Genomic DNA, 22,023 nt, shown 5'->3' with positions numbered 1-22,023 from the left:
GAATGTGTATAAGGGATGTAAAGGAAAAGAATTAAGTAAATTTTGTGCTTAGTGGCTATTAAAACCACATGAGTAGCTTTTATTTTGATTTCCAAAAAAATTAATATGATTTCAGGGATTATTTTTCTTTTGTAAGGGAGAAGGACGCAATGGTAAACTTCATTGTAAGTGAAATGATCTCGACTTTTATTAGTGGGTGAACTATGTGTTGCTGTGTGAATAGAATATTTCTGTGAAGTACTGGTACCCGCTGTAGTACTAGACATCACCAGGAACACAAATTTAGAGATTTGATTTTCACATATGCCAAACATTTTTATTTCCCCCCAGAGTGAGGATGGGGGAGACCTGTTCTATTTTGTCAGTGTTGTCACCCCAACATGTGAAATGCAGTAGGTAGTAATAATTATTACAAAGAATAACTGCTACTTACAATTAAACATATACCACAAGGAAATTTCCAGAAGCAGTGAAGTGTTCCTTGTTATAACATTTGCCAAAAAAAGAAATAAATAAAAATCTGTTGTTTCACTTTGTCTTATGTTAAAAGCATTTATATTTTCCCTAAGTCACCTGAAGAACTCTCACATATGTGTTGTGTGATCTTTCATGGAAATAGTATATGTATGCTTCTAAATAAAAATGTATATCCTTTAAAAATCTTTTGCAAAGGAGCAGGCAATTTCCATACCAACACAGTTTTTTCCATCTGTAGTTAATTCAAAGCCGGCATTGCAAATGCACTGGAAACTTCCATCTGTGTTCACACATCGACCATTTTTACAAAGAACCCCATTCTGGATGCACTCATCAATATCTGGGAAAATTAAGAATGGCCAAACATTTTTATTTTACAATAATTAAAGATACAAACAGTAAGATAATAAATTTAATTTCAAATATCCAGTTTATTTTTACATGTAATATACAAAATCATGCTGCTTCTTCAGCAAAATTTCCATTTCTCACTAACCTTTCATTTTTTCTTGGGTAGGTAGATGTAGCAATTTTAAAGCCTTGAGTAATTGAAGAGGGAAAGAGAGAAAGATGACATGGGTGTGCAGTGAACCTAATCGAGGGCAGGTAGGGGAGCTGTTTTTGACACAGTGGTTGAAGACCTTAAACATCAGAGCAAGGAGTTGAGTAGGAATCAAGTAACTACAGAATATTTGGATTAACAGCAACATGATGAAAACTTCTGGAGCAAGTTTGTTTAAGCAACTACCTGTGGATGAATAGGAAATGAACAAGAAGACAAGCAGAGTCATCTGTGAAAAGAATTCCTAGATGAACCAGCAGTGAGGTAGAGAGTTTGAACCATGGTAGAGACCAGGCATAATTTGGTGTTGAACTGTGTGTGAGGTTCACAGGAAACAGTAGATGAAAATGACTATAAATATTAAATTCCACTAATAGGAGAGCAGTAATGCTACTGGTGTTACTCAGAAAAAGAAAGCTGTGATTTAGGGAAGAAAGATAGACTGAATTTTTCTGAAGCCAGATACCACAATGCCTGGGTTATATATGCAAATAGTGTTTATGTATAAACGGAGCCCTTCTGAAGGAACAGAAATCTGTAATAACGGAACAGCGCTTATTTCATTCCATGTTTTATTTTAATAAATCTACTTTTAACCTCAACAGCCTGGGTCGCTGTATTTCACGGAACATTTTCAAATGTGAAAGCAAACTGCCTTACCAATGCATGCTTGCTTGGTAGGAGTCCTCTGGAATCCAGCATGACATTTACAATAATAGGATCCAGGTGTGTTAACACAATCTCCATTAGTGCAAGGATTTGATGTGCATTCATCAACATCTGTGAGCAGCAAAAGAAACCATTATAGACTTCACTCCATTTCTAGAAATGTTTGTTTAAAATACATTTAGGCCCCCTAAATTTGAGAGGCTAGTCAGTGGTAATAGTCTAAATAGCAGAGTATTTATAAATGAATGAACATTCCTTTCTTTAAATACAGAGGCCAGTATGGAGATTTACAAAAATATTGCCTATTGGAGAGTACAAGCAAATTTACTTTAATCAAGAAATAATGATTTTTCAATCTGAATAATGCACAATGATTAAAAGCATGGACTCCTTACTATAGTTAGTAGTCTGGGCAAGTGAATAGCCTCTCTAGCCTCAGGATAGTGTTAGAAGATCAATGGAAGATTTTTGAAAATATATATTTATATTACATGTTGTCACTTCTATTAGTTTTAATGAAAGAGATAGCTGGATTATGGGATTCATCATTTTGTGAACTCAACTATATAGGTAACTATATATGCATGGAGGCTTGGTAATATTTTGTAGTAACAGAGGGTGGGGTAAAAATGGAAATTAAAACAAAGTCTATTATTTTCAGTAGCTTCAGGTTTTACTAGGATCTTAATATTGGCGCAGGATTTTTTTTTTTTTGCATAAAACCAAGTTTTATGCAAATACTAGTTCTGATCCTAAATGGGAAAAATGCCACTGCTTTTCATTCAAGGCTCCCTAAGGCCTGATTAAATGCAAACCCATCGCAGAATTCAGGAACTGCACAACCAAATGGCAGTCTCAACAGTCTGGAAGTCAACTCCCAGAAAAATCACATGTTAGAAAAAGTTTAATTCATCTTCTCTCAATAATGCCCACTAAACAGTATTTTGAATGCTGGCAAATTGAAAACATGGCTGGCTGGGGAGGGCATAATGACTTGCCATTTCACATACATGTAGAAGCCATTAACATATACAATTTCAGCTAAATCAGAGAGCACAACAAAATCAATTCACAGGTTTAACATTTTAATAACCAGATTACTCTTTTCACAGATGTTCTTAAAACAGGAACTGTACTCTATCAAACTCACAACCTCAATTATAAACACTCAGGCGGAAGGCAATTAAGCTCTCTCTAGTAGAGGGGGGCGGGAATCTCACAGCAAATAAATACAAGAAAAAAACACCAAGATTAAATGTTTTTTTCAGTTCATCCAAAGACACCTTCAGCCCATTAAGACTCACTCACATTTAAACTTCTGGTCGATAACATCAATTCTACTAAGCCAAAGGAATGAAGCAAAATGAAAAAAGAGAGTTTAGAGTGTTAGTAAGCATACAAAGTATGAATAATGAACTTTCCAATACAAAATTTCATGTTCAGTGTGCAGTGTTGAAGATCCCTTAAGTTCTATGTCTTTGTAATATTGACTGTAACAATTAAAAATGTGCTGTAGATGCATCTCTATAGAAGCTTCATTGTAAAGATGTGTTCTAGTGAAAAACATGCATCCAATCCCCTTTCTTTAGATAAACTTGCTGGGAAGCCGGGTCACTGTCAGAACCTCTCCCTCCCCTTAAGAACCTGTTCCCAAAGCCTCTAGGTCCTAGGATTGCCTCTGCCAGTTATTTTGCCATTAAAACTCCGATCCATTGCTGTTTCTGTAGCTCCTTGGCTAAAGAACCAGTACTCAGAGAAGAGAATTCGTTCACTTATTTATTTTTATTTTGGAAGGACGACAATCACCAAAAACCTATAAGTGACTAAAATCCATGACTTTCACACCCCAATTGTTTTCTAAGTTAATGGAAGACTAATCATAAAGGAGCACTGCCATGTTCCAAAATATACACCTCATGCCCCTACTTTATTCTGAGTCTCACACTTCAAAGTGTTCCCCTTTGTTTTGCCTTGTACAGAGGAACAGGGGCACTTAAATTTTACAGTCTGTATATTTTGATTTCTTCCTATATTTTCACTGTGGACTGAGCATTTTTAGGCAAAATTCACAAGATTTTAAACTCCTAAAATAAATGAGAAAATAATTTTAACTCCTAAAGTAATTGAGAAAGACATCATCAAAATGGTTAAATTCTCAGATACTACCGGTATAAGAAATAGTAACCTTTGAAAAAGTACTTTATATTCCAACTTAGCAAACACTTTTAATTTGCAAGGGCTCTACGATAACCTTTCGCCCAACAGAAACAAAAATTATTTCTTACTCTTCCGAAATAGAATAATTTAAATGGAATTAAAAACCACTGCTAACAGCAGTCTGACTTAGACAACAAAAGAGTCACAAAAATTCATTTTAGAGGAGAATTCTCAGGAAAAAGAGAGAATAATGTGATGAGTAAATACCACTTTCCAGATCTCAGGAGTAACTCATAATAGCAAAATGGACCCAATTCTATTTTCCTGGTCTTTGATTCTTTAATACAGTTATTGACTTACAAGTTATACCACTTCCTCAGTATCTAAAGCAGCGGTTCTCAACCTGTGGGTCGCGACCCCTTTGGGGGTCGAATGACCCTTTCACAGGGGTCGCCTAAAACCATCGGAAAACACGTATATAATTACATATTGTTTTTGTGACTAATCACTATGCTTTAATTATGTTCAATTTGTAACAATGAAATTGGGGGTCACCACAACATGAGGAACTGTATTAAAGGGTCGCGGCGTTAGGAAGGTTGAGAACCACTGAAAAGGAAGTTCCCAAATAGCAAGGGCAGTTTGTTATTTTTCAAAACACAGGTGCAATTAACATAGTCACCACTTTATCTTGGGTTTATGTCCTCTTTAGCTTTTTCTGACATCTCAACGTGTTGTTTATAAACTCAAACACAAATTGGCCAGAAGTTGACACTAGAAAGAGTATAGGATAAAAAACATTAAAAACTTCTCTTCTGAAAAGATGCCCAATACTAATCTTTGTCCCTAGGTATTACAATGGAAAGATAACTCTGCCTAGGCTTTAACTTTTCAGGGCTGGATGATGAGATCAAACTAGAATGGAACTGTCTGTAATAATGTTTGGGTAAAACTCAGAAGTTTAAGATTTATGTTAACATACTAACTGTGCAGACATACAATCCCAATATTACATTAGACATAGAGTTTATTAAAAGGGTGGCAGCAGCCTTTCTCACCTGGGTTCCAGGAAAAGTACCTTAAGTCATCCATTTCATGTGGTTAGTTCATTTCCTGAGCACCCAGCATTGTACTAACCATGCACCACCTTTGGGAGAAGTGAAGTTCTGCAGGGCCTCATTCTCTACAGGAACCCTGGTTAAGAAGGCTGGACCAGCAGCATGACTACAGTAGGAGCTGCTGAGCCTTAAAGACAGTTTATCTTTATGCCAAAGGTTTGCAAGCTCCCCCCTGAGTGGAGGTGCTTTACTAGCTAGAATAAAGTGTATCCAGGCGCTAACATGAAATAAATGGTGGTTTCTGGCCAGTTTACAAAAAATGTTTAACTTCTGCCTATGTTTACTTGTTAATTAGTGAATCATGCAGTGACACATGAATGACAAATATTAATAGCAAAGCAAAAATAGCCAATAAAACTTCAGTTTGACAGATTGTAACTGTGTATGTATGTGCAAGAGGGAATATTTTATATATTGTATACTTACAATAATGTTTTCTGGTAGTAAAATCGTTTTCAAGACACATAATAAGAATAGATATATCAGTATTTCATGATGTTCCCCAACTAACCACGTGGTCTATCACTTAAACAAGCATCGAGTGTTACCCGCTCAGCGAGGCCTGCTGTGTATGGTTGCACTGCACAATCGAGGGTGCCCATTTCTGTGTGAATGGTACCTGCTACACTTGTGCAGTGAAAAACCTATGCAACGGTACATAGGGATCCTGAATTAAGCCTTATTTGATCATTCTCATCTTGTAACTCTGTACATAGTTTAGAATAATCATTTTTCCAAAACATTGTATTTGGCTCACATTTTCCTTCATAATCATAGTCCACTTAGATCTTTTCAGTTTAACTTAGCAAAATTATAATCCTACTCTCTGTTCCTGGTTTCTCATCTATATTTTGTAACAGAAGACCTGAACCCAAATCTGGTATTTAGTGTTATGCTAATTATGAAACATACACATGATCATTTGTTAATATAAAGAATAAATAAAAGAATAACCTCAAAATGGCTCAATTCCCATAGTCCTAAAACTACTCTTAATAGATCCTCAAATCCTGTTCATTATGAAATCTAGTAGATTCCCCCCCCCCTCTTCATATTTGATTTTTCTGCCACATTTAACACACTTGACACTAGTTTTCTCTTGAAAGTGTACCTTTGCATAGCTTCAGGGACATAATACTTTCTGCATTATTTTTTCCTCTCTCCAACACTATTACTGTTTTCTTTATGAACCTATGTTGTTGTTCCACGGGATCCAGCCACAGAACTACTATTAATCTTTTCATCCCATGGTTAATATCCACCTTATGTTACCGATCTGTACCTCTGGCACTGAACACTTCTCCTAGCTTTCTTTAGACTTTTATAATTAAACACTCTACACACCTAAAACTTTACATGTCTAAAAAAATTTTCATCAGCCCTGGCCAGTTTTTCCTAGTGGTTAGAGTATTAGCCCATGGACCAAAGTGTCATGGGTTCATTCCAGGTCAAGGGCAAGTACCTCAGTTGTGGATTCAAACCCTGGCCCCAGTCGTGGTGCGTGTGGGAAGCAATCATTCGATGTGTCTCTCTCACTTCAATGTGTCTCTCTCTCTTACCCCACACCCCTTCTCCTCCTTCCACTCTCTTTAAAGATTAATGGGAAAAGTATCCGTGGGTGAGGAGTAAAAAAAAAAAAAAATTCATCAGCTCTTTCCTCCCAATCTGTACCTTCCTGTGCACGTTAATGACACTATCATATATCCAGGGTTGTTCAGCTAAGAAGGAAAGAAAACAAGGAGAGACAGAGACAGAAATCTCATATTTAGGGTGGGGGGTTCTTGATGTGGCCTAGCTCAGCAGTAGGTTAAGGAAGCATACGGAAGACCATGCACACAGGACAGACAACTTGGAAATTAGCTTTACTTCAAAAGACTTTTTTTCTATCACATTCAGTCCTATTTATCTGTACAGTGTAAAAGCTATCAAAGACTAAGAAGGATAAAAGAGTCAAAAGCTTACCTATGCAATCCCCATTTGCATCCTGCTTATAGCCCATATTGCACTCACAGCGGTAGCTAGAAACAGTAGGTATGCAGCGTCCGTTTAAACAGAGATTAGCATGGTGCTTGCAGATATCTATTGTCTGGTTCAGAATAGCTATGGAAAATTAAAACACAAGGGATAGTTCATCATTACATGGATTGCTTTTCTTAGAGCTAATTTTTAAAAGGATATTTAATACTACATTACGTAGGTGTATATATCAAAAGCTCACATTATTCTATTGTATTAAAACTTTAAGGTTGAGGATCTTAAAAATATTCTTGTGACACATGGTTGTAACTGGTATTTGTTAAGTTATGCATCTGGAGACTTTGCCCACAATAATGTCTTTAAAATGTCAGGAATGTTCTACTGTACATTTGAATGCTTTCCATTTCTCTTTTTTTGTAACTGTGCTGAATATTCAGATACAGTATACAGGCAATATGCCAAAAATAATAAACACCACACCGTGGGACATCATAAAATATTATTAGCAAGAGCAGTTCTTTTAAAAAGAATGAACTCAAATGTCAAGTACACCGATGCCAATTTTGGCCTGAAGCCCACGGTTCTCGATTTCTTAAGTTATTCAACAAAAAAGAGTGAGGAAAAGAAAGATATTTCATTATAATATTTGGATAGGCACAGAGCAAGCCTTATTCAGTTTATCTCAGTTGAGAAATGGTTCTGGAACTAATTCAAGGGTTGTATGAATAGGGCAGCTGCAAAGGGCCAAGTGAAATACACTGGAACCAAAAACGTGCTTTTGAATGGCGTCATCTGGACTGGAGTATCACTGTACTCTCATTTCTCCTTTTAAAGAAAGCCTGGATCACTCATTCTTTTATCCAATTTGGAAAGTTAATGAAAAACACAAAAAAATAATATTTTTCTTAAGAATTCTATATTACTGCATTGTATTTTAGACCCTGAAACAGATTTTTACACATATATGTATACATGCACACACACACCTTTTGGAAAAAAATGTTAGGGATTATAATATCGTTTAAGGCAGAAAACTAAAGAGTTTACACAAAAAAGTGAACACTCACTTAGTCCAGTGATGATGGGCCCCTGTCCCCCGGCCCCTACACCCGCTCCCCCAACACCAGGAGAAAAGCCATTGCCTCCAGGGATGGGGATGAAGCCTGCCCCTCCAGGGCCATAGCCATTGCCATTGCCATTTGGGGCAAAGCCATTCCCCCCAGTGCCTCCAGGTCTGGAACCAGCACTTCCTGGAATCCCTCCTATTGGAAGTCCATCCATGCAAAGTCTTTGATACTCCTCTAGAAAAAAAAGAAAGTTCAGTTACACACAAACGGCTGTCTTTCTGAATAATAAAAGCAATCTGTGTTGGCTTATCTGTACCTACATGATGTGAATAAGTAGTGCATTATCCTGGTAAATATTTTCAATGTTAACAGTAGCAGAATACATGTTTCAGAAAAATATTAAAACCTATATGCCATATTTTAACTGAGTTGCATAACCCAATAATTGTCTGTATGAGTATTTTGAATTTATGTCCCTTAGTGAAACTCTTAAAATTCTAGATATAACTATGAATGCAAGAAATTTATTTGAATGGAAGAAAATTAAAGCTTTAAATACTTCAATCTATATATTTTATTTTGCTTGAAATGTCTTCGGTATTGCACCTATACATGTTTCCTATCTCTTTTCTTGTCTTTAAGGGATTAATACGGCTTCAGAGTAATATTTTTTTCCAATGTGGATTTTAACAGAAGATGGTATTTAATAAGCTTTAAAATCTGCTCCTTATTTGTCCAAGTATCACAGTTGAGAGAAAAGAAGCAAGGAGAGTGATTGCCTTTATTTCCTTAATTGTTCTCAAAATTAAGAAACTATATCAGAAGAAATGAAAACTATTTGGCTCAAGTAATTGTTTCAGTATTAATATTACTATTATTTATTATTATTAATATTACTATTATTTATTACTAGTGGAACTATGAGTTTCCAAAATTATATACTATGTATTAACACTTTTTAAAAAAATTTTACTACTTGGTTTTGATATTTTATGGCTTAAAGATTTTGAAAGAATGTGCCTTGTTTTTCTCCATAACAGTACATATAGTTACATATTTTATAAGCATAGTTCAAAAAATTAGCTTCCATAAAAATTATAATTTAATATGAAGACAATACAATAACATATATTGATATACCTTTATGTGATAAGGTATATCAATATATGTTATTGTATATTAATTGTACTTTAACTATTCTTATTATTTTAATAAGAGACACTATTGCTCATTCATCCTAAAGTGATTTTCCGATTTAGCCTCAGTTATATGGCAGTTAATACAGCAAAATGAATGAGAGGCATCCTCCTATCCTTGTATTCTTAATGTTCAGGTCATTAGAAAAAAGAAAATATCTTCAAGATTGGGACAAGATAAGATAAGGGCACTCCTGAAATAAAATATAAATGGAGGTTGAACTTTTTAGTCAAAGATATTCAAGATATTCAAGCTCTGGAATGAAAGATCAGGAGGTTTTAAAACTGAATTGAAATACGGGCATTCAAAATAATTTTTAAAAGTACTTCACGAAGACCGGGGGTAATCAGCTTTTAGGTATTATTTTAATATCAATAAAGTAGGTACAGTCAAAATTGATCCCAAGTAAATAATGCTATCCCAACTCTCCCCAAAATACCCAAACTGTCTTCCGTTAAATCAGGAAGACAGTAATGGGAATATAGACATGACATGAGTTCAAAAAGAAGAGCAAAGTACATTAGTACAAATTTTCTTCATGCTGTCTGTCTTGAGGAGACTAGCAGCCAGCCACTCACCAGAGCCTCTGACGGGACAGGCTTCAGGAATGGTTCCAAGGCCCCAGCAGCGGCCGGGCTCACAGCAGCATTGCATTTTTGTCATTCTGCCCGGGAGCTCTTGTGCACAGCGACCATTCACCAGGCCTGAGAAACATGTGCCTGATCTTTGATCTGAACATGTGAAAATAAAATAGAAGGCATGGTAGAATTATCTCAAGTTCTTACTTCATCATTTCACACATTAGAAGAGGTTAAATGAAGTGAGTTATTTTACTTAATCTCTAGTGTATCTATTTATTCTCTTCATTTCTATTACATTTATTCATTCCTTTACTTATTTACTGAGCAAACGTTCATTGAGAACCTATTCCATGCCACATCCCAGGGATACAAACATGAAAGACATAAAGCAGATACGAGTCCATACTGCAGTGAGAAGCCAACACAGCCAGGTCTGGAACTTGAAGAAAAGCAGAAAGGCAACAACCCAACCCCATCCTAGATCCTCCAATCCCAGCTGACCTGGAGATGTGTGCTGTTTTTGGCCACTCAGATTTTTGTGGATGTTTGTTACACAGCAGTATCTGACTGATAGAGGCCTACTTTAGAAAGGTTGATCAGAAGCATCTCTCTGAGACAGTCACAGCTGTGAAGAGACTTGAATAAAGTCAGATCACGAACCATGTAGCTATCTGAAGGAAGAGTAGTTCAAAGAGAAAGAAGGGGATGTGCTTGATGTGTGTGAAAAGCAAAAGTCCAACGTGACTAGAGAAGAACATGCAAAAGGGAGAGACTATGAGCTCAGAGAGATATCAAAGGCAAGATCATGGAGACCTGAGGACCATTCAGGAGGACTTTGGATGTTATTTGGTGTTCTTTAAGATTAATCAAATGGCTTCAATTAGAAGAAACACAATAGTTTACATTAAAAAAAAAAAATCTCTTTGGCCTCTGACTGTAGCAAGCACAGGAAGACCTTCAGGTGAGAGATGATGGTAGCCTGGATGAGGATGGCAGCAGTAAAGATGATGACATATTTTGAAAGTACAGACAATGGGAACTTGCATGGGTGTGGGGTCTGAGGGAAAAGAGAGAATTTCCTAAGTTTTTGATTTACACAGTTGAGACGGGGATGACAATTAGGATTAGAGGACATAATACAAAGCTTCTCTTTAACGTGTTACATTTGGGATGTTAAATATATGAACCTGGAACCCAGAGGAGTGGTCAGGCTGAAGAATATCTGTGAGTTATCAGTGTATCTACCAGTACATAGGTATTATAAACTATGAGGCTAGGTGGGACATTTTCAAGAACCAGGGGCAATAGATCATGTCAAATGGTGATAAGAAGTAAAGTAAGGTGCAGATTCAGAAGTAACCACTGGGTTTGGCAGTATTGCTATGATAAGGATTGTGTGTATTATCCTACAGTATTGGGGGAAGAGAAGTGACATGATCAAATGTGACTATGATAAAGGTCACTCTAGCAGCAGGGTAGAGAATGGATTAGAATGGCAAATAAAAGCTAGAAGATATCATCAAAAGATTACATAAAAAGCAAAACTGCATAAGGATCAAATATTAGGGTCATCTGTGGGTTTATAACTAAATCTACCTTTATTGTAAGCAATGGAAAAAATTGTGTCTAATTTCCTATGTATTATTCAACTTTTATCAAGAAGCCTTCAAAGGTATTTTGTCTATGACCACCAGAAGAAAGATGTAGCACAGCAATCAGGAGCTGCATATTAATAATGCACTTGAAACTATTAATCACAAATAATCCCATTAATAGATAAAGCCCATTTCTTTGCATTACATATAGTTTAAAATAAATACATTTTCTCAAATGGTCCATAGTATACCTTGGGTTGCTTTGCTTCCAAGTTATCCTATATAATATAGAGCTAATATGCTAATTAGACCGGATGGCAGAATGACCTTCTGGAATGACCTCCCTGAACGACCAGTGGGTGGGGCCATGGGGCTGTGAGGACAGAGGCAGCCGGGGCTGTGAGGGCCTACTCTTGCACGAATTTCATGCATTGGCCTCTAGTTGTTAAATAAAAGAATTGAATTTAAAATGCTCCATGTAAGAATCAGTACACCTCCCCCTGTATCCCAAAAGAAACCTAGTATATCCCAAAGCAAAGTACAGATGGTCCCCAACTTTAGGCTGGTTCGACTTAACAATTTTTTGACTTTATGAAGGTGTGAAAGCAGTATGCATTCAATAGAAACTGTACTTCGAATTTCGATTTTGACCCTTTCCTGGGCTGTAGATAACGCGATATGGTATGTTCTCCTGATGCTGGTCAGGAGCTGTGAGCTGCGGCTCCCAGTGAGCCACACAACCACCAGGGTAAACAACAGATACTCTATAGTGTGCTGTGCCGCCGTTTTCTGAACATGTTTACGGTAGGCTAAGTTAAGCGATGATGTTTGGTAGGTTAGGTGTATTAAATGTGTTTTTGACTTACAAAGGGTTTATTGGAAAGCAGCTACATTATATGCTGAGGAGAATCTGTACTAAATTTGGTACATGCCTGCGTGCTTGAAGACACTGCAGACATTTCATAAACTGCATAAGTTGCTGTCACTGGGAATGATTTCACAGGTAAGTTTCTATTCCCAAGAATGATCCAGGAAAATAATTTTGGAAATATTCATTCCAGAAACCCAAAGTACCACATTCGTATATTTACTGGATTGTTACACTCCTCCAGAACAGGATGTAAATTAGAAAGTCCCAAACTCTTAACAGCAATCACTGTAATGAAACAATACTACCAGGTAGATTGAATTGTATTGATCTCTTCAAGGTTTCCGCAAGGAGGAGACTGCACCTTAAGTTTTGAAGAAGCAGTGGCCTTGAATCGGGAGACCTAGGTTTACATCAAAATACTAATTGATTATGCAATATATTGAACTCTTCTTTGTCCTGGAAAAGGGTTGGTGGGTGAATTAAAGGAAACAACATATGTTCTGTTTCTAGCAGAATGGAGGATTAGCTACTCTGAATGTCCCTTTCACTAGAAATATCACAGATAAAACAATTAAAAAAAATACATCACCTGGCTGGCATGAACTATTTAAAGAATATGTTACCTGGTGGGCATGAAAGAAATGAAAAACAGTCTCAAAATGAAGTGAGAACAGGAACCATAGGAGGTAAGTGAACAGAAAGTTTTCAGTTTTAGGGCTTACTTCTGCCAAATTCTACAAACCTGAAATTTCAACTCTGATACGTTCACAGGACCCCACACCTGCACAAGAGATAAGAAGCCTAGTCTCTCTCCTCCGATGTGAATGCAACAGGGGACTCCCTGACGAAGCAGGGGCTCCACAGAGTTGTATCCCTAGAGTAAGGTTAACGTAGAGAAGGGAAGCTAAGAGACTTGCCTGTCTCTGCCTCAGTCCTGGGTGGAGGAAAAGAAAGACCTTTCCAAAGAATCTGTAACCACAAACTCTTCCTCACACAGACAGCTTTGATGACTCAATTCCTATTAGGTCTGAAAAACTTCAAAGAAGGAATCTAATGTAAAGATGTCCTCAGGTAGAAATATTTCAAGCAACAGGCAAAAACTAATACCACTGAGGATTTAATATTGACATCAGGTCTGAAAGAATTCCCACAAATAAAATTCCAAGAAAAAGAGGTAGCTAACAGGAAAAGAATAAGTAAACAAATAACACATAAGGAAACAAGGCTCAATGAAAAACAGCTAGCTAACTGAACAAATAGCAAATTTCAGATACTGAAATGGTCAGACTAATTCTGACCATTATTAATTAATGATAATTTACCAAATGTTAGTTAATAACTACATTATAGTTAATATGTCTATGATTATTAAAGTATAAAAATTTGAACAAAGAGAAAGAGCCCATAAAAAAGGAAAGAACAGATTTAAAAGAATTCAGTGAAACTTCTATAAATGAAAATGATTGTAACTGAAGTAAAATGTTCTGTGAATATATTAAACAGTTTTGCACATAGTTGAAGAGAAAATTACTGAGCTGGACGATACAGGTGAATAAATTAACTTCATTGTAGGTTAGAGAGACAAAGAGACAGAAAATGTTAAGAAGTTAAGAAATATGGACATGAGCTTGAAAAGATAATATATATCTAATAGGAGTACTAGAAAGAGGTAACAAACAGAGGTAATTGGGAGAGGCAATGTTCAACAGATACTACTTTAGAATGTTCTAACAAAGTTGCAACAATCTCAAATCTAGGAATTCCGGCAAATCCAAAACAGGAAAAATAAAAAGAAATCCACAGCTTATCACATCACTGAAACCACAAACCAACAAAGGAAAAGCAAAGATCTTAAAAACAGCTAGAAAGAAAAGACAGACTACCTGCTAAGAAATGATATTTAAACAAGCACTGACTTCTTAACAGAAACAATGGATGCTAGACACAATGGAATATTATTTTCTGTCCACTTAACATTCTGTATCCAAAGAAACCATCTTTCCAGAGGGAAAATCAAGGTCATTTTCAGGAATTAAAAAAACAAAGAAAATTTTCCCTAAAAGTTCTCTTAAAGAAAACTTTTGAAGAGGTGATTTAGGCAAAATAAAAATGATTCCAAGTAGAAGGTTTGGAATGTATAAAATAATGAAGAGGAAAAATATTGTTAGGTACCTAGGTAAAATCTAACAGGCACTAAAATATCAAACAGCAATAATAATGATTAATTTGTTGCAAAGAGGGAGTGGCAGTAGCTAGAATTTTTTATTTATTTTTTCAAATTTTGTTTTATTGCTTAACGTATTACAAAGAGTATTACATATGTCTCCTTTCCCTCCCCCCCTTGACATTCCCCTGATTCATAGGTCAACACTCAACCACTGAGCCATGCCGCCAGCCCATAGTGGGATATTTATACAACTCTTTCAATAACTGACAAAGTAGATAAAGTTCAGTAGATATAGAGAAAACCATAATAGTATAGTTAATAAGTTTCATCTAATGGCTATATCTATGCAACAACTGGAGAAAACAGTTTTTTTTTTTCAAGCCCACATGGGAGATTTGCAAGCCAGAAAAACCTCTTACACTTCTAAACAACTAATGGGCCAAACACAATAGCACATTGGAAATAAGTGAATAAATATAAAAATGAGTAGGTGCTCATCAGGAATCCCTCAGGAATCTACATTTACCACTCTCAAACTTTGGGAGTCTGTAATATTTTAAGGGATCCACAAATCTTACACTGAACATTGCAATGCATATGAGCAACACCTCACAGTATGTAGGTACTACATAATTCCTGCTTATGAAGATTCCTATGACTAATAAAATACAAATTCATTTAAAATTATTACTTAATACTCAGTAGTATTTTCATTATGTATTTTCTCAAAGATACTGAATTACCCTCATATGTCCAATATTATTTATTGAAAGAAACCATGTTACTGATGAGAAGGTAGAGGGGCAGAAAGTGAGGATTGGAAAGTAAATCATAACTTTTTTCATAAATTCCACAATTATTATCTTCTAATAACATCAAGGAGGCAAGGAAGTCACCTCCAACCTTTGAGTCAAAAACATATCAGGATGAAATACAGATCAGTGATGTCTCATTGTTAAGGTCTCCCCAAAAATAGATTTCAAAGGCAAAAGAGTGGCTAGGAGTTAGGTTCTTTGCTTTGCATATCTCTGATAAAGTACTGTGTTGGAAATGTGTCATATGATAAAATATTTGAAATAAAAAAGGGACCTCCCACAGAACTAACCTAGAGTTATCGAGGCAGACTCCTAAGATAGGGAATTATTAGGAGCAAAGGCAGACGAAGCATATTTATGACCCATTAGGACAAATCCTTCTGATGCTTGATATATGTTTAACTGTAGGACTGATATGTCACTGGAATGAAAACAAGTCTATTCCTCCAATAATAGCCTATCGCCCTCACTACACTCCCAGAGCAAGGTTTACATGAAGTCTTATTTAAAGCCACACTGAAAAAGAGGAAGCAATCCATCTCTTCTGATTAAAATATAAATCTATCCTGAAGCAAAATAATGGTACCATTATCAGAGTTTGTTTCATGGCTTGACATTCAGTCTAAACTTGATTTAAGAGAAGTAAAGGTTAATTATACATTGTGATGAAAACTTGGTAAAATTGGGGGTTGTACCTTGAAATAAATATGTCTCCTGTTGAGTGAGCTTTGCTTGTTAAAAATGAAGGGTTCAGCCAGAAAACACGGATGAGGTTGGCTTAAGCCAGAATACTAGTAGTGATAGTAGGTGTTCGGTAAATAGCAATCATTGTCTCAGGTTTTATCCCCTGATCCTGGAGGCTGCCCCGCCTCTTTGATGGTCTGGCGCCAACATGGGTTTCCCTTAATTGATTCTGCAGATTCGGACTATTCCTAAAATACATTCATGTTGCTTTCTTGTTTCCGTTACACAAGACTAACTAGAACTAGGAACAATGGTTCTTAGAGTTACTTCTTTCTTTAAAATAGTGAACTGTTCCTTCCTCACTGTCTAAGCTTCTATTTCTGGGACATTCTTTCTTAATTAAAATACTATCCCTGATCCACCAATCACCTATTACATAATTCTGAAGTTAAAACTAAAACAATATTCAGTACTTTGTTTCATCCCCATCTCCCCTTCTCCTTTAGTTAAATATTTAGTTTTTGGTCATCTTTCAAGTGTTGTTATAAATGTGTATATGCATATATAATCAACACCCATCATTCACATAAAATGCTGCATAATAACAGCACATCCCCACATCCTTCTACATCATCGTATCATGATCTTCCTCATTTCGTTATAACAGTTTTCCCCCATTGATTTTTGTCTATGTTCTGCTCAAAAGTCTTGATGGGCTCTCACTGCCCTTAGGACCAACCTGGAACTTTTTAGATGGCAGTTAAGAACTTTAGCAATAGAACCCTTCATCTCAACCCATCTTTCCCATTTTATTCAGCAATCTTTCCCAGACATGCTCTTCTCACCATCTTCTGAGTCCACCAAAATACCCAGCACCTATAATCTTGCTCACACCTTTCTCCTTGCTCAGCAGACCCTAATTCCTTTGGGAGCTCCAGCCCATTTTTCAAGATCAACATCAGTGCTCATTTCCTATGATCATTTTTTACTACAATAATCAGGACTTTCATTTCAACTTATAGCATTTATTGCCTAAAAATTACTTAGCAATTAATTGCCTCAAACTTTCTCTCCTCCCCACCTCCCACATTATGTTTTCCAGTTTTGTTTTCTCAAGAATACTCCAAGGCAATATTGTGCACAGAAAATTTTGTTTAACGCTCACGGTAAAGCACTTGGAAGTTGTGGCGAAGTCATGTTACTTCAAGGATTTCTAAACCCTTGCTCTCATTTTTTGAACTTCACTCGCTGCTGACTGGCACTGGGGAGTCCCACTGCTGAGGGTTCCTACTAGAGCTCTGTCTACACAACAGCAGCAGTGACATTATTTTGCACACAGAATTTGCTCCATGCTTGCTGCTTGTCAATTCATTATTTACTCATTGGTGGCTGCCAGTCACTCTTCTGCCTATATTACAATCTAAAGCTTAGGTATTAAAAATGCCATAGGTATGACAATGACACTGACTTCCAAAATGATAAAAGGGCCATCAAGTTGTGTTACTAAAAATGCTCCTAAAAATATTATTAGGTATGTCTCAACTCTTTAGAAATGACATACATTAGTACTCTGTTAAAAATATAAAGCTCTTTCCTGGATATTTAAAAAATTTGATGAAACACACCAGATAAATTTAAATTAGGAATTTGACTTTTATAGTTAGCATGAAATTAAATGGGGAAACTATCCTCTTTTACTGGTATAATTAAAACTAGAGGCCCGGTGCATGAAATTTGTACATGGGTAGGGTCTCTAAGCCTGTCCGGCGATCAGGGCCAATCTATGGGGTGACTGGCAGGGCAATCAGGGGGCCCCTGCTGGCACGCACCGTGGCTGGCCTGGGGCCTGTGGGCTGGGGGCAGCCGCTGGTGGTCAGTGTGCATCATAGTGACTGGTCATTCCACTGATTTGCATATTAGGCTTTTATTATATAGGACTAGAGGCTTGGTGCACAAAAATTTGTGCACTCGGGGGGGGGGGGTCCCTCAGCGTGGACTGTGCCCTCTCGCAGTCTGGGACCCCTCAGGGGATGACCACCTGCTGGCTTAGGCCTGCTCCCCGGGGGATTGGGCCTAACATGGCAATCAGACATCCCTCCGGCAGCCCGGCAGCCCTCGGGGATGTCCACTCGCCAGCAGGGAGCAGACCTAAGCTGCAGTAGGACATCCTTAGCGCTGCTGAGGAGGCAGGAGAGGCTCCCACCACCACCGCTGTACTGGCAGCCATCAGCCTGGCTTGTGGCTGAGCAGAGCTCCCCCATGTAGGAGTGCACTGACCACCAGAGGGCAGCTCCTGCATTGAGCATCTGCCCCCTGGTGGTCAGTGTGTGTCATAGTGACCAGTCATTCCCAGTCTTTCTGCTGTTAGGGTCAGTTTGCATATTACCCTTTTACTATATAGGATAGAGGCCTGGTGCACGGGTGGGGGCCGGTTGGTTTGCCCTGAAGGGTGTCCTGGATCAGGTTGGGGGTCCCTCTTGGGTGCCTGGCTAGCCTGGGTGAGGGGCTGATGGCTGTTTGCAGCTGGTCACACCCCCTTCGGGGGGGGGGTCCCCATTGGGGTGCCTGGCCAGCCTGGATGAGGGGCTGATGGCTGTTTTCAGGCTGGCCACACCCCACTAGGGTGCCTGACCAGTCTGGGTGAGGGGCTGAGGGCTGTTTTCAGGCTGGCTGGTGACTGAAGCTCCCAGCCTCTCCTTTGGTTCTTTTTTAATTATTATTATTCTGGGATTTATTTACCTTCTATAATTGAAACTTTGTTGCCGTCACTGGAGCTGAGACCTGGCTCCTGCTCGCTCCAGCTCTGAGGCCACGGCCTGCTGAAAGCAGGTATCTGGGGTTTGTTTAGCTTCTATAATTAAAAGTTTGTTGCTTTTGGAGACCAGAGCCGGGCCGCGGCAGGCGGGGAACCTTGGCTTCCTCCATCACTGGAGCAAGCAAGCCTCCTGCTTGCTTCAGCTGCATGGCTGCCAGCCGCTATCTTGGTTGGGTTAATTTGCGTATCGCACTGATTAGCCAATGGGAGGCATAGCGAAGGTACGGTCAATTACCATGTTTGTCTATTATTAGATAGGATGTCTAGTTAAGCTCTCATGCCATATGAAAATATTTTCCTACACGTAAAAGAAACAGGCAGTTACTGTGACCAGGTGGCTGAGTTGGATGGATGGTCATCTGGTACACCAAAAGGTTTGTGTTTGATTCCCAGTCAGGGCACATACCTAGGTTGTGGCTTAGATCATAGGTCGGGGTATGTATGGGAGGCAGCTGACCAATGTTTCTCTTTCTCTTCCCCTTCCTCTCTCTCTAAAAATTAATAAAAAACATATCCTCTGGTGAGGATTAAAAAGAAAAAGAAGAAGCCAGTTTGTTGATGCTTTACAATGTGGGATAGACTTTGGATATATTTGTTAACTAGAATAAGCAAGGGAAGCATTCAGCATGTGCCATTCTTAGAATAAAGCTGCAGATAACATGCAGTTTCACATTCAAAAAAATATTTTGAGTTCGTCCAACTTATTATAGTTAGCATATATTTGGTTACAAAATAAATAGCATGGGAATATCTATGACCTACAAAATTCAATTATAAATAAATTCAATCTAAGAAAATACACCCAGATTTTAAAAAATCAAAGTCAAAGATTTCTTACACATTAGAATGTTAGATTTATTTTTTTCTCATGTATAGAAAACATGTACTTATTCCAAATGTAACATAGTTATTCAAAAAAATTTTAAGTTGCTCACTTAATTTTAACATTGATTTCATAATTTTAGAGAGTCATTCTCCCCTCCTGAGAGGTTTTCCTCTGTTCCTGGCTTAGGATGTGATACTGAAATGAACGGAGACTCATGCTTTGCACAGGACTCACTATGCCTCACTCTTAGGAACTCACGCAGGCTCTGAGAGCATCTAGGACCACAACTCAGTACCACCACATCATGTCCAACAGGGTGAGAAACAATGAAAAGCAGTTATTAACCAGCATAAAATTCTTACATTTGATCTGATCTCATTCATTCATTTGTTGGCTGGGCTATTCATTCAGAGAAGACTTATTGAGACCAAACTTGTATGCAAGATACTATTACACAGACATAAAGCTGCATAAGGCAGGACCTAATGAAGCTCACAGTTTGGCCAATGAGTGAAGCACAAGTTCCTGTGACAATATGGTAAACCCAGGAATGAAGAAAATTAAAAATAATACGGTAGGAGCTGATGAATTTTGTCCAAGAGAATGTGGATTAGGTAGCAATGGCTATAAAGAAATGTGGTATCTGATTGGGGACTTGAAGGATCAGTTGAATTTTTGTTGTTGTTTTTTTTTAGAATTTTAAAAAAATGTTAAAAAGCACTTTTACTAAATCATTAATAAAATGTGAGGATTTTCACATTTTCATAAACTAGGTCGGTCAGGCATCCTATTCGTTGAAGGGCCAGACTTTCAGTTAGTTTTAATCAGCACAGAGGGGGACATCAAGATGCTTCAGGTAGAGGGGATATTGTGAGCAAGGACCTGGACTGTGCTCATGTTCACAATGAGAGAAATGTGTTGGGTGAAAGATGAGTCCTGAATACAGTCTGGATCATGTTCTAAAGGGCTTTGAATGCCCAAGAAAAGGCTTAGGACTTTTATATAGCTAGGCAGGAGATAAAGAGAGTTTATCATGATTTAATGGTAAACCAAATATCTGACATTAAAGAAAACAACCACCTCAGTAAATCATTAGAAATCTTGATTTTTGACTATCTGAATATGATGAAGAATATGCCTCCTTTTCAATGCAAACAACAACAAAAAAGAACAAGTGTCATCTGACTAAAGAAGGATTTAGCAATTTAAGAAATCAAGGATAAAGAAATAATTTAGAAATATGATATAAAACAGTAATATTTATTATGCCAAGTTCTGCCTTCTAACTAGCTTGTCTTTCTTCTTACCCCTCCCCAACTCCATTCCAATTCATTCTGAAAGGCCTTCCCCACTTGCCTACCAAATAAAATGTTACATATACCTTAGTTGATATTTCCAGAAATTCACAGTAAAATCCTCATTTATTTCTCCAGCCACATTTCTTCTAGCCATATTCTAGAACAACTTTCCTGAAGCCAAAATCTATGACATACAGCCATTGATGTTCAGTAATGACTCCCAAGTTGACATTTTTCCTGCAGAGTTGAGTCCATTAACTGTTTCAAGCAGATGATTGTGTGTGTATGCATTATTTTCCTATATAGTTAAAGAAAATTAGCCAATTTTGGTTGTTCTACTAATTTTCAATTCTCATAGCTGTTAAATTATGTTAAATGAGCCCTGGCTTATGTGGTTCAGTTGGTTGGAGCTTTGTCCCATACACTGAAAAGATTACTGATTCAATTCCCAGTTAGGGCACATACTTAGGTTGTGGATTCGATCCCTATCTAAAGCAGGATCTATATCTCTCATATTTACTGTTGGATGGAAAGAACTAGCATAGTGTCTGGCATATCAGTACATTTTAGTAAATGAATTCAGGCCTCAGCCCTTTTGTTGGGGCTGACTCTGTATTTCCATTTCAGCAACCCAGTTCACTTGGGCACCATCATCAGGATCTACAGAGGCCTGGCAGTCAGTTGCTGACATATCCTCCTGGTGGGGATAGGAGACTGGCATTATCCAGATGACCATCCTCTAGTAAACCAAGCAACTCCATTTTTGGGTGCTGGCTTAATTTTCCTAATTCCTGTATCTCATAATGCCCCCAAAGTCTAAGACTTGCTCAATAATGGCAGACGTACACATGATCAAGAAGCACTGTTCCGTTTCTCTAAACAAAGAAGAACATAAAATATATTTAGCTTTAATTTGAATGTGTTAAAGAACAAAATTAAAGGTGTCCATTACTTTTCCATCATAAATATTTTCACTAGAATAAGCAAGGCCTAAGTAAATAAGATACTGACTATACTCATGATTCAAAAGAACATTTAATTACTACATTCTTCTCCAAAGCAGAATTTTTAAAATCTTTCTCATGCCTTTGTGTCGCTAATGCTGGGCAAAAGCAATGTCTTGAGGAAGTTTTTCTTCATTTCAAAA

At 37.5% G+C, this 22,023-nt stretch overlaps 1 protein-coding gene across 1 annotated transcript in view; it reads right to left on the bottom strand.

Moving 5' to 3' along the window:
* Positions 1 to 22,023, bottom strand: part of FBN2 (fibrillin 2) — a 253,809-nt gene that overhangs the window by 106,161 nt on the left and 125,625 nt on the right. Inside the window, exons 9-13 of the mRNA XM_059693719.1 lie at positions 9,803 to 9,955; positions 8,028 to 8,261; positions 6,946 to 7,083; positions 1,700 to 1,819; positions 692 to 817 (exon numbers count right to left, since the gene is read on the bottom strand). Coding sequence (XP_059549702.1) covers positions 692 to 817; positions 1,700 to 1,819; positions 6,946 to 7,083; positions 8,028 to 8,261; positions 9,803 to 9,955 — 771 coding nt within the window. The remainder of the gene's footprint in view (positions 1 to 691; positions 818 to 1,699; positions 1,820 to 6,945; positions 7,084 to 8,027; positions 8,262 to 9,802; positions 9,956 to 22,023) is intronic.

This window comes from Myotis daubentonii, chromosome 4 (assembly GCF_963259705.1).
Source record: "Myotis daubentonii chromosome 4, mMyoDau2.1, whole genome shotgun sequence".
Taxonomy (NCBI): Eukaryota; Metazoa; Chordata; class Mammalia; order Chiroptera; family Vespertilionidae; genus Myotis; species Myotis daubentonii.
This window is presented reverse-complemented; position numbering and strand designations above follow the sequence as displayed.